Consider the following 17,536-nt stretch of genomic DNA (forward strand, 5'->3'; position numbering starts at 1 on the left):
ATAATGGTTAGCATGCTGACTGTCACCTTGTCTGTGGCCGAACTGCTACCAGGTAAATATAATGGTTAGCATGCTGACTGTCACCCTGTCTGTGGCCGAACTGTTACCAGGTAAATATAATGATTAGCATGCTGACTGTCACCCTGTCTGTGGCCGAACTGTTACCAGGTAAATATAATGGTTAGCATGCTGACTGTCACCCTGTCTGTGGCCGAACTGTTACCAGGTAAATATAATGATTAGCATGCTGACTGTCACCCTGTCTGTGGCCGAACTGTTACCATCTAGGTAAATATAATGGTTAGCATGCTGACTGTCACCCTGTCTGTGGCCGAACTGCTACCAGGTAAATATAATGGTTAGCATGCTGACTGTCACCCTGTCTGTGGCCGAACTGCTACCAGGTAAATATAATGGTTAGCATGCTGACTGTCACCCTGTCTGTGGCCGAACTGTTACCATCTAGGTAAATATAATGGTTAGCATGCTGACTGTCACCTTGTCTGTGGCCGAACTGTTACCAGGTAAATATAATGATTAGCATGCTGACTGTCACCCTGTCTGTGGCCGAACTGCTACCAGGTAAATATAATGATTAGCATGCTGACTGTCACCCTGTCTGTGGCCGAACTGCTACCAGGTAAATATAATGGTTAGCATGCTGACTGTCACCTTGTCTGTGGCCGAACTGCTACCAGGTAAATATAATGGTTAGCATGCTGACTGTCACCCTGTCTGTGGCCGAACTGTTACCAGGTAAATATAATGATTAGCATGCTGACTGTCACCCTGTCTGTGGCCGAACTGTTACCATCTAGGTAAATATAATGGTTAGCATGCTGACTGTCACCCTGTCTGTGGCCGAACTGTTACCAGGTAAATATAATGGATTAGCATGCTGACTGTCACCCTGTCTGTGGCGAACTGCTACAGGAAAACATGCTACCAGCGTAAGTACAGTAATATAATGGTTAGCATGCTGACTGTCACCTTGTCTGTGGCCGAACTGTTACCAGGTAAATATAATGATTAGCATGCTGACTGTCACCCTGTCTGTGGCCGAACTGTTACCATCTAGGTAAATATAATGGTTAGCATGCTGACTGTCACCCTGTCTGTGGCCGAACTGCTACCAGGTAAATATAATGATTAGCATGCTGACTGTCACCTTGTCTGTGGCCGAACTGTTACCAGGTAAATATAATGATTAGCATGCTACTGTCACCCTGTCTGTGGCCGAACTGCTACCAGGTAAATATAATGGTTAGCATGCTGACTGTCACCCTGTCTGTGGCCGAACTGTTACCAGCCAGGTAAATATAATGGTTAGCATGCTGACTGTCACCCTGTCTGTGGCCGAACTGTTACCATCTAGGTAAATATAATGGTTAGCATGCTGACTGTCACCCTGTCTGTGGCCGAACTGTTACCAGGTAAATATAATGGTTAGCATGCTGACTGTCACCCTGTCTGTGGCCGAACTGTTACCAGGTAAATATAATGATTAGCATGCTGACTGTCACCTTGTCTGTGGCCGAACTGTTACCAGGTAAATATAATGGTTAGCATGCTGACTGTCACCCTGTCTGTGGCCGAACTGCTACCAGGTAAATATAATGGTTAGCATGCTGACTGTCACCCTGTCTGTGGCCGAACTGTTACCAGGTAAATATAATGGTTAGCATGCTGACTGTCACCCTGTCTGTGGCCGAACTGCTACCAGGTAAATATAATGGTTAGCATGCTGACTGTCACCCTGTCTGTGGCCGAACTGCTACCAGGTAAATATAATGGTTAGCATGCTGACTGTCACCTTGTCTGTGGCCGAACTGCTACCAGGTAAATATAATGGTTAGCATGCTGACTGTCACCCTGTCTGTGGCCGAACTGCTACCAGGTAAATATAATGGTTAGCATGCTGACTGTCACCCTGTCTGTGGCCGAACTGTTACCAGGTAAATATAATGGTTAGCATGCTGACTGTCACCCTGTCTGTGGCCGAACTGCTACCAGGTAAATATAATGGTTAGCATGCTGACTGTCACCCTGTCTGTGGCCGAACTGTTACCAGCTAGGTAAATATAATGGTTAGCATGCTGACTGTCACCCTGTCTGTGGCCGAACTGCTACCAGGTAAATATAATGATTAGCATGCTGACTGTCACCCTGTCTGTGGCCGAACTGTTACCAGGTAAATATAATGATTAGCATGCTGACTGTCACCCTGTCTGTGGCCGAACTGTTACCAGGTAAATATAATGGTTAGCATGCTGACTGTCACCCTGTCTGTGGCCGAACTGTTACCAGGTAAATATAATGATTAGCATGCTAACTGTCACCCTGTCTGTGGCCGAACTGTTACCAGCTAGGTAAATATAATGGTTAGCATGCTGACTGTCACCTTGTCTGTGGCCGAACTGTTACCAGGTAAATATAATGATTAGCATGCTGACTGTCACCCTGTCTGTGGCCGAACTGTTACCAGGTAAATATAATGATTAGCATGCTAACTGTCACCCTGTCTGTGGCCGAACTGTTACCAGGTAAATATAATGGTTAGCATGCTGACTGTCACCTTGTCTGTGGCCGAACTGTTACCAGGTAAATATAATGATTAGCATGCTGACTGTCACCTTGTCTGTGGCCGAACTGTTACCAGGTAAATATAATGATTAGCATGCTGACTGTCGCCCTGTCTGTGGCCGAACTGTTACCAGGTAAATAGCAAGCACAATTTGTTAAAGATACAATTTATCTAGTGTAATGATTGAGTTTATTGTAAAATAAAGCTTAACATAATCTGGCAACCTGTTCAATTTCTCGAAAGAAAATATTTAAACTAGATTATCTCCCCTTTCAGGCATTAGAATTAAAGTTTGTTGGTTATACTGTTAGTACACTGAAATCTTACATTACAGATGACAAACTTTATTGATCACTAACTTTACTGACCATTGGTGATATTTTACTGACCATTTACCTTACTGACCACTAACTTAACTGACCACTAGTTGACTTCACTACAACAGAAACATGCTCTAGGATTCACTTTGGTATATCTTAACCTGAATGTATTGTAATTGCATACCAACAATACACATAACACTACCGAAAATGTTGGAAAAAAATAACCAAATGAAAGTAACATATGCTTCAGTGCCTGAAAACAGACACATGCATACACATTCATCTCATGTGATTGGACTACTCCATTATGGGATATCAAGGATGAATGAGTAAACCCCACTGTTTTATATGTTACAGTGCCTTTAACATGTGTGATCATCGGGAGGGATGCCTTGTTGATAGCTGCCGGGTTCTACTTGAGATATATAACCCTACCTCCACCTGTAAGTAGTATCTGATGTTAGCTGATTTTACCTAACCATTCAGGACTATCTCCATATATATTTACTTCTCACAAAAACGTTACTGTGGCATTTCAATTAATACATTTATTATAGCAGTGACTTTAATTATCCTTACAGAAAAATCTTAAGAGATATTTTGACGTGAGTCTTCCTTCTGTGACCATTCTGCCGTCTACCCTTAGTAAGGTAAGTCATAAACGCACTGAACTCCCATGAAGTAATGGTTATCACTAGGCACGTACTGTCAACGAAGTTGGCGGGAGTATTCAGGTTGTCCATCTGCAGACAAAATGATCGACCGACTATGTCTAAAACACAAGATACCTCCGGCATTTTAGCCCACCCTCATCAGATGTGGGCTATTAAAATCGCCTTTCGTCCGTTGTCTGTCCGTAAACAATGCTTGTTACAGCTATACGGATATTTCTCAAATTTTACATGCATGGTCCCCTTGGTCCCTAAGAGTATCATGCTGATTTTTAGATTGATCGGGGGGAAAATATGGCCACCAGTCAGCAATCTTGGATTTTTGCTGTTGATGTTTTTTTCCGCTACTTCTCAAGAAGTACTCCATGGATATTTCTCAAATTTTTCATGCTTGGTTGCTTTGGTACCTAGGAGTGTCATGCTTATTTTGAGACTGATCTTGGATTTTGGTAGTTGAAGTTTTTTACCACTATTTCTCAGAAAATACGGAAGAGATCTATCTCATATTTCATATGTAAATTCCCCTAGGCCATTGTTAAGCATATTGTGTTTGGGACCGATCGGTCAACATAATGGTTGACCGGCCGCCATCTTGGATGTTGATTGTTTAAGTTTGTTACCGCTATTTCTTGGAAAGAACTGAAACCCTCATTCTCAAATTTCATATGTATAGCCTCCACACAGGCCATAGATTTAATGCATTTTGGACAGATCAGTCAATAAGATGGCCAACAGGCCACCATCTTAGATTTTGTTATTCAAAATTCGAAAAGCAGAGAAAAATCCCTTTTTTATTTGTCAGACATAGATCATTCTTTGGTGGGCGCCAAGATCCCTCTGGGAACTCTTGTTACAAAGTTATGCCCTTTCATTACAAAACAGGGGTTGGGGTAAGAGTATAAGTTGATCTCCTGAATGACATTTCTAGTTGTTTCTGCAATATGCCCTTCTACGATTCAAAATAAAATCTTATATATGAAACTTCCATTAGCTAATTAACTTAATTATAATTAACCCTAGTAATAATTAACTACTATATCGCTTAAGTAATACTACCAGAGTATTCTGTGTACAAGTTTCGATTTTATTTCTTTTATACATAAACTCAGTTATTTCATGTTGCCTTTATCATAAATTTTTCAACATTTTCAGAGATAACTAACAGCCATTATATTATTGCTGTATCATTTTGAATATTATTTTTTGACGAGATTGGTGATACAAAACAATACATTGTTGTTTTATGACTGTCATGTTTAACGATGTTGTTCTCCAGTGGAACACTAGCCTACAGATATTACTGATAGCTGCTTCCATGGCTGCTCCAGTGTTTGGCTTTGTCGACCATACGTATCTACAAGGGCTGTGGTAGGTATTATACAGCTTTATCTCATACAAATACCATTGTCATATTTACAGCTTTATCTCATACAAATACCATTGTCATATTTACCCAAGAAAATGTTTACAGATTTTCAGGTTCCAATTTCTTTTGAAAAGGAAAGACTTCAGTCGAAACTTAAGTTTATTCAGCAAGTAAAAGAAATTAATAGTGTACAAAAAATACAAAAGAAGATACTTTCTTATATCTGAGCGAATTTTACTTGTGTATATTGCAATTGCATATACAATTGATTAGACAATCCCTCAGACAGACTTTTCTCCTTTCTTTCATGGCATGCGCCCCAGGATGACAGTACATACTGTACATGTATAATAGATGCATTATGGTGTAGGGTTTTTGATAGAAGTGCTACTATTGGGCTTCATTGTGCATGTATAAATCTATCACTAGTTTAAATATCAAATATGGAAAATTTTGCCTTTACAGGTACCTAACAGGATTAACAACTGTGGCCTCTGGGATACAGTACTTAGTCTTTAGGAACAAATACATCAAATTCACTCATGACAAACTCAAACGCCAGATATAAAACAGGTGGTGCACATTTTCATTTGTGATTAATGCAGAATTTACTTAAAAAATTAAAAAAACAGTGATCCCATTAACAAGTGCTTGTACCTGCCAGTGTTTAAGAGACCTTAAACTTTTGATTTTATTCTTATTAAGTTTGTATTGGGTATATGTATGCTTGGTACAATATTGACTGTAGCTAGTTTGACTATGAAGTGTGATTACCTATTTACACCCTTGATACTCCAGGGGTTACAATTACTGATGTTATATCCACCCCTGGACTAGTTATCTATTAAGGCCATAATTGGTTTAGTACATCACCCTCACATGAGACCCGCGTCATGCCATTGTAACAGAAGCACCTCAAGTGATATTTCACAACGCTATCTTTATTTCCACATCACATTGTTACATTAAAAGTACAACATATGAATTTGTTGCAGAAATCTGTGTTTCTATAAAAACAGGATTCAGCTTCATAAAGATTTAAAAGTAGATCAGTATAGAACATGAGTGAACTGTCTTCAGTAGAAAAGCAAGATTTGCTTCCATCCCCACACATAACAGCCATCCCAAATCTTGACGTTTTGGTGGAAGCGCAACATTATAATGACGTTATGTAATGGCGACGTCACAATACATTCATGTTCAATTTCATGCCTTTTCAATAGTGCCCACTTGCCCGGGCACTATTGCAAATAGTACCCATGTAGGTAGCCAATCAGAATCCAGTATTCTGTCACTGGCTGTACTAATATCTTATAATAATACTGGAGGCAACATAACAGGTAATTTACTCCTTTGATGAACATCAAAAGAATCGTATAACGGAACACTGTGTGGCTTTGAAGTTTGGCGTCGCTCTCTTTGTAGTCTTCAAAAGACCTGTATTTGGACAGATTATAACGTCAGTACATGTAATAGTAACCCCTGGAGTATAGAGGATGACCTATGTAGTGCTTTTACATGTACATATGATTTTTGTTGAGTGCAATTCAGATATTATTCAAGATATTTTATGTAAAGTTTGAGACTCGAGATATTCTATTATTGTTAGATACAGTACATGTACAGTGTATAATGTAGGATACAAGTTTTGTTGCAAAATTTGTTTGTTTGTTTATATAGTCAATCCTTCCAAGTGGTTCTGGATAAAAACTGGATATGAATAGTGCTCATATTTTTTTCTTTAAATAGGTACCGAATCAGGGTCATGCCATATCAATAAAATATCTTTTAGACCCATTATGACTTTCAAATGAATTGTCACCATCCATGGTTGAATTCCCTTTCTTAAATTTGAAGAACTTTTATGATTCTGAGACTTGAAGTGTGTTGACGTTTGCCTGAAATAGGAGTCATAAAGGACACATTTCCTATCTCCAACCATTATTATGTTGGATTTCTGATGATAGTAATCATAAAATTACAAGATTTCTTTAGAAATATTTAAGGGAGAAAATTGATTAATTCTGTAATTTCACACTAATTATTTTGTTGGGTTGGTGGGGTTTTTTTGCAGAAAAAAAAAGAAGTTTTATATAGAATACAACATTAAAGTTTGATTTTTTTTTTGAAGATATGTTTTCTTTCCCTAAAATACTCTACGAGTCACCTTGGATGTTGATTGATATTAAAAAACAGCTGTTCATATTATTGTATTTTTGGAAAAAGTTGTTCTGAAGCTGTTTGAAGTATATTTGCTACAACTACTTTCAAGATTGAATTGAACAATTATTTTTCTTATTCTGTTGATTGCCTATTCTTTTTCTGCTGGAGAAGGTATTCACAGGAGATGATGATGCTTACTTTTCTTAGCACATTGGTTGGATCCTGATTATCATAATAGATGTGCACGGTTCTTAATCATAATCCAGTAAATGTATTAAGTTTCTGTATGAAGTTGGGTTTTTGATAATCATAATCAATGACACAGGCAATATTTCTTCACATAAAATTCACATATTATATTTTTTTTCACATGAAATTCATATGAATTTTTGCCCCGGTTCAAGTTAAATTCATGTGAAGAAATATTTCCTGTGAATTATTGCTGTTAATCTGTTATACAATTGGGGTTTGGATGGTGGAATTTTTTGTATGTTTAAATGAAATTTACGAAATTAAATACTGTACATACTTATGGTATACCTACTGTAAATGTTCACAAGAAATGCCTGTGAAGACATTACGGGACATTTAGGATATATTTGTTATGTTGTCAAATTGAAATGAAGTTTACAGTATAACTGTATATGAAATAATGATGAAATTGCCTGAAATGACATAGCAGTCTGTATAGTTTGCCATATATAGATACATACTGTATACTTTAAGTCAGTCTTACCCTAAAAGAGGAATTGATTTTTCAAAAAAATAAACTAATTCCAAATAATTCAAAATATTTTGTTATTATTGTGCATGAATTATTTATATTTACTATTGATTATTTAACCCCATTTCTTTTTATAATATATTGATTACCATACCTACCCAGTTAAACATCATCTCTTATTTGTATTCTGGTTATCAACATCACTTGATTTGATCAAATAAAACCGTACTCACATTTACAGAAACGAATTGGTAAAAAATTAATAAGATGCTTACATGAAATCCACTTGCTATAGAATAATAACACCTATCAGATATAATGAACAAAACAACTCCCTCATCTAACATGTCGTTATTTTTAAAGCACTATTTTTGTGTTAAAACAAGAGTTATTGCCCTTGTTTATGGAGAGTCTCCAAATACTGGTACTAGCACAAGATGAAAACAAGATACTATACTTTATATTCTTAATGTGGTGGTCTGTTTTATCGAGAAAGAAAGAATATTTGTCTTCCAGTTCAGGATGGAACATCAATACATACAATATGGATTGGGGGGGGGGGGATTTTCTATCATGGCAATACTGTATACCAACTTTCTTTCATGTGCAATTTATTTTGTGAATATGTAACATATGTTGTTAAGCATTTCCATTAAAATTTTAAATACGTGAAAGTAAATTTTCGTGAATTTGTTTAAAATTGGGAATCGCAAAATTGAATGGCCACAAAAGTCAGTTACAGTAGTAGATGTTCGGTAAAAATATTTGTGGTGAATAGTGAAATAATGAAAACAATGATAACTGCAGGTTATGTCAATCTTCATTATTCTATCAAAACAAAATCTGAAATGAGCCTTGTTATACTGTAGGTATGAAACTTCCTTCATGTTACAAAAAATTTTAAGAAAAAAAAACCATACACATTGTTACTGATTTTTTTATTGAACATTGGCATTTAATGTGGCCATAAAATAAACATAGCATAAAAATACAACACATCCAATTTGAAATTTTTTGACAGCACAGTATTTCATAAAAACATATATGAAACAATGATGTTTATTTATTTTTATTTTTACACATTACTATTGTTTTTGTAAACAGGATCATTCATCGATGAATAAACAATTTTGTAATAATGTATTACTTTTATAAGCAGTATTTGATATTTTGGAATTTACCTAAATAGCCAAGAGAGAGATAGATCAAGATAAACATATAATTTTCAAACCCATGTAGGCTTTTATCACAAATGAGCTAGAATGGTTAACTGATCATACACATCTAAAAAAATTTCCTGTACACAAAATATCATTCCTAGGGGAGATAATCCTGCCTAACCCACTAAATGGACTCCATGGTCCCGGGAATTTAGAAACTGTCAGTAACACATGAAATGAGGCCCTTAAAATGTTGTTAATGTTCACGCTTATCAAACACATTGTATACAGTAGTTGTATCACGGGGGTCGATCTTGATTACATGAGTTACAGCCCTTAGATTAATAACCACTAATAAACACTAACATCTCTTAATAGATAGTTCCAAGTGGCCAACCATTTTCCTTGAGTTATGGCCCTTAGATTAAAGGTACAACTCTTAAACAATAATAAACACTAACAATTATTAGAATATCCCCAGTGGCCTCCCTTGATTCCATGAGTTACACTGTATGGCCCTTAGATTAGGGGTAACCGTTAACAACTAATGGTTACATATCTTAGAATAGCCCCAATTACCTCCCTTGATCCCATGAATTATGACCCTTATATTTTTAATAGTAACCATATCAACAGAAATGGACACGTCAACTTATTCCACTGAGGGGTCTGCCACTGTGCTTGGAAAAGGTTTGTTCAAACGCTTGTAAAAATATATAGCTGTGGAAAAATTCAAACTTATTAGTCCATGCCCATTTGTTATAAAATAAAAAACCTACACTACAAAAATTTGGCAAAAGCTTACTCTTGGTGATATTGCACAAACTGGTACAAAAATACTGCAAAATGTGAATGTATACATTATATATACAAGTATATAAAAACGACAATTGATTCAGAAAATCCATTAAACAAGCTACCATTTCTGATAATATTCACAATATTGGTGCACAAAAATAAATGATAATGAATGAAAATGATGAAATGAAACCTTACATGTATTTGGAAAAATTAATTGTACTGTATATATATATATATATATATATACGATTTCAACTAGTGGACAGAAAGACTGCTTGAAAAAGGAATGATTTTTTTGAGATCTGAGAATCACAGAAGTTAATAAGTAAAAAAAAAATGAACAGTCATATCTATATTAGAGATCTGATATGTTATCATCATTTGAATTGCAGTTATTATACAAATTTATTTAATAAAAGAAAGAAATGTATAAGTGTTGGATAGAAAAGAATGGATTTCAAGATCAAACTGATTACATCACATAATTTGAACACAAGCATTGCTTCGTATCTTCTTCACAACTCCAGGGGCTGTAGTCATGAATATAAGTAATGCATATATCTAGAAATGAGCCCCTTTTTAACATTCACACTTCTACACATTATGAGCTAGGAGTTCTATAGTCACTATGAGAGATGAGCTGTAGTTAAAAGAGGAGGAGGATCTATAGCACAATAAATATGAAATTAAAAACATATTACTAAAATTTCTAGATTTTGATAATAATATCTAAGGAAAAAAGAGGGATATTAGTATTATGGGATAAAGAAAGGGGATTGTTTTTTACAATTAGTAATAAATTACAAATGTGTTGCTATAATCCTTTAATTTAGACAATGATATTTCACAAAACAAGTATTACACACACAGCTCTTAAAGCACACATACTACACAGGCTGTATCGTGTATCTTCATTGGAGATCAATGGAAAATAACAAGAATTAAATAGATATTTCAATATCTAAAACACATTAATGACATAACAATAAATTTGTCCTATCTTACAAAAGCAGATATACTGGTAGTTCAGCATGAAGAAAATCTTGAATTGTGTATTTGTATATTATTGAGTTATCTCCCCTTGTGGGTTGGTATTGATTGTGATGTCATGTTGGCAAAGTGATGTACGTACCCACAAGAGCAGATAACCAATTAAGACGGAATAAGTATCAAGTTTGTCTAAAACTAAGCCTAGTTCTTCATATTGAAAATACGTATATAAAACACATATAATTAAGCCAAGGTTTTCCCATAGAACATTTATATCTTTATTTGCCATAATTTATGCACCTCCCTTTTTCTGGAGAAGGAAATGAAGTTGTATAAACGCCCCCATCCCATTGAATATTACCAATGTTTTACAACATGCGATACTTCTGACTTCAGCATTCTATCCCATAAAACATAAACTTGAGAGTCTTTAACATGTGAATCACGACATAATAATATGTCTCAAAGGATATAAGACATACATGATTAATGTGCCATGAAAACAGCAAGAGTTGAAATATTGCTGACTTTTTCTGGATGTTCTTCATCCACAACTTCCATTTTTGATCCCTAATAAGCGCCCTCATTGTTATAATTTTTTAAGCGCCCTGGGCACTAATTACAGCAAATACGGTACATTGTATATATAATACATACAGTATATCACACAAACCGTATACAATAGCTCACCAGTGCAACACCACTACATTTATAGTGTTTTACCAGCTAATAACATTGAGGTAAACTAGGAGGAAGGACAGACAATTTTATCTCTTGGATAATACACCAACAATGTACCAATTCAAAATAGCAATTTGGTAGAGCATTCATGTTTGATCAGTCATAAAGCAGATAAATATGGAAGATAATTGATTCTGATACACAGAAAGATGATGCTGGAAATGTTTTCAATAGCATAAGCTGAGAAATATGACAATTTACACAGATACATCACCTTACAATTATATCAACACTAACATAATATATATACTGATCTCAACATCACAGAACACCTGTAACAATTCAATAAAATATATTCATAAGAAAATAAAGCACCACATTTGAAACAGCAATAATCACAGGAAGATTATGTTATATTGAGGCACAGAAGTATTTGTCTTACTTCACATTAATGTTTTTGCAACAACCTCTTCTGAAAGCTGTCTTTGTGCTGATATGATACTGATACTAGTACTGATAATATGCTTCCTGTAGAGCCAATCTCATATTGAGAATATTCTCTGTGAAGAAGATTCCCTTTATTGATAACATCCTAATAAGATGACCCTCCCAATGCTGTATTTATCATTCTTTGAAATTTTCCATTTTCTCACAACATCTTTCTTTAAGAATCCTTAACTGACATTTTAAAGACCCCAACCCTTACTAACAATTCCCTCCCTGAAGAACACTTCCTATACTGACAATATCCTTTACAGACTTCTGATCTTTTCTAAAAGTATTCCCACCAGAGAACACTCCCTACACTAACAATATAGCTAGAGACTCCAACCTTAATGCTAATTTAATAACAATGTCCTCCTTAAAGGCAGTATAATGTAGAGACCCTAACCCTTACTGACTCTGTCCTCCTTAAAATACCTTCCCTATATTAACAATATCCCTAGAGACCCCAATCCTTACTGTTGATGTCCTCCTCAGATAACCTTCCTATATTGACAATATCTCTAGAGACCCCAATCCTTACTGTTGATGTCCTCCTCAGATAAACCTCCCTATATTAACAATATCCCTAGAGACCCCAATCCTTACTGTTGATGTCCTCCTCAGATAACCTCCCTATATTGACAATATCTCTAGAGACCCCAATCCTTACTGTTGATGTCCTCCTCAGATAACCCTCCCTATATTGACAATATCTCTAGAGACCCCAATCCTTACTGTTGATGTCCTCCTCAGATAACCCTCCCTATATTGACAATATCTCTAGAGACCCCAATCCTTACTGTTGATGTCCTCCTCAGATAACCCTCCCTATATTGACAATATCTCTAGAGACCCCAATCCTTACTGTTGATGTCCTCCTCAGGTAACCCTCCCTATATTGATAATATCCCTAGAGACCCCAATCCTTACTGTTGATGTCCTCCTCAGATAAACCTCCCTATATTGACAATATCTCTAGAGACCCCAATCCTTACTGTTGATGTCCTCCTCAGATAAACCTCCCTATATTGACAACATCTCTAGAGACCCCAATCCTCACTGTTGATGTCCTCCTCAGATAACCCTCCATATATTGACAATATCTCTAGAGACCCAAATCCTTACTGTTGATGTCCTCCTCAGATAACCCTCCATATATTGACAATATCTCTAGAGACCCAAATCCTTACTGTTGATGTCCTCCTCAGATAACCCTCCATATATTGACAACATCTCTAGATACCCTAATCCTTACTATTGATGTCCTCCTCAGGTAACCCTCCCTATATTAACAATATCTCTAGAGACCCAAATCCTTACTGTTGATGTCCTCCTCAGATAACCCTCCCTATATTGACAATATCTCTAGAGACCCCAATCCTTACTTTTGATGTCCTCCTCAGATAACCTCCCTATATTGACAATATCTCTAGAGACCCCAATCCTTACTGTTGATGTCCTACTCAGATAACCTTCCTATATTGACAATATCTCTAAAGACCCCAATCCTTACTGTTGATGTCCTCCTCAGATAACCTTTCTATATTGACAATATCTCTAGAGACCCCAATCCTTACTGTTGATGTCCTCCTCAGATAACCCTCCCTATATTGACAATATCTCTAGAGACCCCAATCCTTACTTTTGGTGTCCTCCTCAGATAACCTCCCTATATTGACAATATCTCTAGACACCCCAATCCTTACTGTAGATATTCTCCTCAGATAACCCTCCCTATATGGACAATATCTCTAGAGACCCCAACCCTTACTATGGATGTCCTCATCAGATAACCCTCCCTATATTGACAATATCTCTAGAGACCCCAATCCTTACTGTTGATGTCCTCATCAGATAACCTCCCTTTTATTGACAATTTCTCTAGAGACCCAAATCCTTATGTTGATGTCCTCCTCAGATAACCCTCCCTATATTGACAATATCTCTAAAGACCCCAATCCTAACTGTTGATGTCCTCCTCAGATAACCTCCCTATATTGACAATATCTCTAGAGACCACAACCCTTTCTGTATATATTCTCCTCAGATAACCCTCCCTATATTGACAATGTGTCTAGAGACCCCAATCCTTACTGTTGATGTCCTCCTCAGATAACCCTCCCTATATTGACAATATCTCTATATATCTCACAAATAGATTTGAACAGGAATCAAATGAACAGGCAAATAAAATTTAAAAGATATCTTATAACTTTTTTTATAATATTGTAATAACATGTATATAATCGGAATGTAATTTCCCACTAAAAAAATCCAACAAAAACATTTCGTATTTTTAGCATTTGATAGGCTAAAACCAGGCTACCATGTCCTGGCATCATGCTATAACAAACTGAATTATTTCATTTCAGCCTACACTTTAGTATCATACTGCCTTAACAAAAATTGTGCTGATTAATCTTTTTTCACATTTGCTTAATTCTTTCTGTAGCATTAAACAATATTGACAAAACCAAGACAAGATATTTGTGGAATCCAGAGGAAGGCAAACATATATTGAGCCTGGGAAACCTTTATACTATATCACAGACTTAGTTTCTGTATAAGGGACACTCGACTTTCAGTTCTGTATAAGGGGCCAAGGGCCACACGACCTTCAGTTTCTGTAAGGGCCACTCCTTCTTTGAGTTTCTCCTCTTCTTTTCTTGTATAAATTACAGTAGGACTAGTTGATTGAATGTCTCTGTAAAGCTATCACCTGACGTCCCTCTGTCAGGAGGCCTCCAAGGCCGGGTGAAGATGTGTCAACAGGAAGTACGCTACATCGCTGTCCTTCCAGTAGGAAGTATGAGAGGTTAACAAAGAAAGATAACTGCTGACAAACCCACCTTCTCTCAGCTGGAAGTCAATACGGTACTCCAAATCTGGAGACAAAAAATATAAAGATTTGATCATTTTCCAATACATCAAAACCCCTTTAACTTGAACTGCACCAGATTAATAGTTCAAGAAATTTAGGGTTTTCAAGTCATCAGAGGTTGGTCATCCATAGTCAAAAAATAGGCCTACTGGTCACGATCTTAAACAAACCATGTAGGTCAATAATGTTTTCATTATTATTTTCCGATAAATTAATCAACTACCACAAGTGTAAAGCTGTTGCTGAGTAAATGTTATACATTTGGTGATATGATATAGTGTGTACCTGTTTGGTCAATGTCTTCCTCCATCAACTCTGACGTATGAGACTTCTCTATGGCTGCCGCATCCTTCTCCAATCTTTTGATGCTCTTCAGTTCAGCAGTGAGGTTTACATCGTTCTTCCTCGAAAACATACCACTGACTGCAAGTCACAAAAAAAATTGTGTTAGATGGAGTATGAATAAGTGTTTGACATGAGGAAGTGACTCTAATAGATATTTACATATTGCTTATATATATCTAGTAAACAATAGTGAATGAATTGCAGCAATGGTGGGCAAGATATGGGCATAAAGATTAATAGAATTTTCACAGGTCTGTCCAGGAGATTTTAGTAAATCAACTTGAATGGAAAATTTTGTCAGCTAAACACAAGGCTTGTGTAAGGTTTATGGATTTTAGTATGCAATTTATCAGACTACTGAGTTTTTACTCGAATACATTGTAAGAGTGATGTACTGTGGGGACATGATGAATACTTGCCAATAATTTTGATCAAAGGAATAATCTTGGTTTATCAACAAAGATTTAAGGAGTTAAAAAAAATAATTTTGGTTCAGTATCATTAACCTATATCATCATCAAGAGAGGAATAAAAACATCAGGTGTTGTAAGCATGCTATACATTTCTTCACGATAACTTTAAAATCACATTTTTACATACACAAAACAAAACACTGAACAACAGCATGTGATGCAAGTATACTACACACTTCATTGAGATATCTTAAGCAGGGTGAGAAATTGGAGAAAGAAGCAGAACCAAAAGTGATACTACTACTAATATTACAATATGCTTTTCTTCATTCAAACAGGAACTTAATAAAAGACAGAAAATTAAATCTTATTTCAACATACATACTCACTTACCCCTGAAGACACATTTAATCAAAGGCCAGATCAGTCTATTATAAAATTTCAGGGGTGAATGAGTTTGTAAGACATGCACCACTAACAATATCTAAAACACTAACATGACAATCGAGCTGTTTTATAGTAAATATACACGTACTATGACATACGGGGAAGTTAATGTGAAAACAGGGACAATGACATTTATGAATGCAAGAGCAAATTCAATCAATCAAATTGTAAAAAAAAAATTTAAATGTATTCCATTCCCTGAATCCTCATCAGAGACCCAAGGTTGATTGCACTACTTGTGATCAGTGAAGGGTAGCATGCAATCAACCATGAGTCTCTGATTATGGTCTTGTATAGGACTTCTAATACACCAGACCAGTGAAAAAGTTAAATTTCCATCAGTTCTTTTCTAAGCTTGCACAACTTAGAGAGTAGAGAAGTCTGAGAACTATTCTGAAACTAATGTATAAAGAGTGTTCAGATTGGTTCATAAAATCAAAACTGATAATAGATCAGTTGAAGACATATTATACTCATTATCAGTTACATTATCAGCTACCATATATATATTCTCTTCTAATTTCTGGTTTGTTTTCCATTTTACATATCTATTCAGGAAACTGAATAAGTCCATGAGTTATATCTCAATTTCAATAATTGATCAATACCTTTTATCTAACTGAAATATGTAAAAGTGAGTTAACTATCTATTCACCCACATTATCTTTTCATGGTTTATTTTTTTAATTTTGTCTTCATCGTTCTGTAATTCCTTAGTTACTTTTTAACTATAACTAGGCCTTAAGCAAATGATGAACATGCTAACAAGGGGAGACAACACCAAAATACCCACAGAAGGAAGAAAAACCTTGGTTGCGTGCTGGTGAAGTATCCTGGCTACTGTTTGACGCCATCTCAGTGCTGTCTACAAACTCGCGATCTGATTGGTCTGCCCGATCACTGAGTCTCTCACTCGAACCTTGGAAGGCAGCGTAGGCTTCAGTCTTCATCTGACCGTAGGGCTGCTTGTTTCCTGCGTCGTGTTTGTGGATACACAGCGGAGCAATAGTAGAGTAATGTTTCAGGATCAGTGGTTCCAGTCTGTAGGCCTGCCAAAGCAACAATTACTTAGTAAAATATTTGCATTCATCAGAGTTATCTGCCCCTAACAGGAAGGTATTGTCTGCGTTCTATGTGCAAGCGTAATTACTTTTCGTTCACAAATTAATGACAACAATCCATACCAACCAACAAGGACTTATGAGATGAAATCATTTTAGCTTCACTCATTTATACTTTCAAACATTCTTGATGCTAATTATTACACTCTCTGAAAAGCCCAAATCAAAGGTAACAATTCTTGAATTTTTGTCAAACTTGCCTCAGAGTCCACTTCTATATAAATATCACCTGTTTTATAATTAAGTTAAGATCACTTCCTTGGGGCCCCAATAGGTTCAATTTCACTACAATTTTAACATGTGTGTATAATGTCTACTTGGCTATATTTAGACCAATTTTCCTGGTCCCTTGGTTGGTCTTTATAGACAGGTTTGATTAT

At 36.0% G+C, this 17,536-nt stretch overlaps 2 protein-coding genes across 3 annotated transcripts in view; one reads left to right on the forward strand and one right to left on the reverse strand.

Annotated features, from left to right (window-relative positions):
- LOC138318060 (probable cardiolipin synthase (CMP-forming)) overlaps nt 1–8,412 on the forward strand; it is an 18,320-nt gene extending 9,908 nt beyond the window's left edge. Inside the window, exons 4-7 of the mRNA XM_069260119.1 lie at nt 3,265–3,350; nt 3,489–3,557; nt 4,855–4,946; nt 5,410–8,412. Of these exons, the coding sequence (XP_069116220.1) occupies nt 3,265–3,350; nt 3,489–3,557; nt 4,855–4,946; nt 5,410–5,512 (350 nt within the window). The 3' untranslated portion in view covers nt 5,513–8,412. The remainder of the gene's footprint in view (nt 1–3,264; nt 3,351–3,488; nt 3,558–4,854; nt 4,947–5,409) is intronic.
- Nucleotides 8,413–8,750: 338 nt separating this feature from the next.
- The window catches only part of LOC138318062 (phospholipase DDHD1-like), a 41,345-nt gene continuing 32,559 nt past the window's right edge, over nt 8,751–17,536 (reverse strand). Inside the window, exons 12-14 of one of the 2 annotated variants that reach the window (XM_069260124.1) lie at nt 16,844–17,084; nt 15,116–15,253; nt 8,751–14,834 (exon numbers count right to left, since the gene is read on the reverse strand). In XM_069260124.1, coding sequence (XP_069116225.1) covers nt 14,683–14,834; nt 15,116–15,253; nt 16,844–17,084 — 531 coding nt within the window. In that variant the 3' untranslated portion in view covers nt 8,751–14,682. Of the gene's footprint in view, nt 14,835–15,115; nt 15,254–16,828; nt 17,085–17,536 lie in introns of both variants that reach the window. The other variant, XM_069260123.1, reaches the window with a different exon arrangement.

Source organism: Argopecten irradians, chromosome 3 (genome assembly GCF_041381155.1).
Source record: "Argopecten irradians isolate NY chromosome 3, Ai_NY, whole genome shotgun sequence".
NCBI lineage: Eukaryota > Metazoa > Mollusca > Bivalvia > Pectinida > Pectinidae > Argopecten > Argopecten irradians.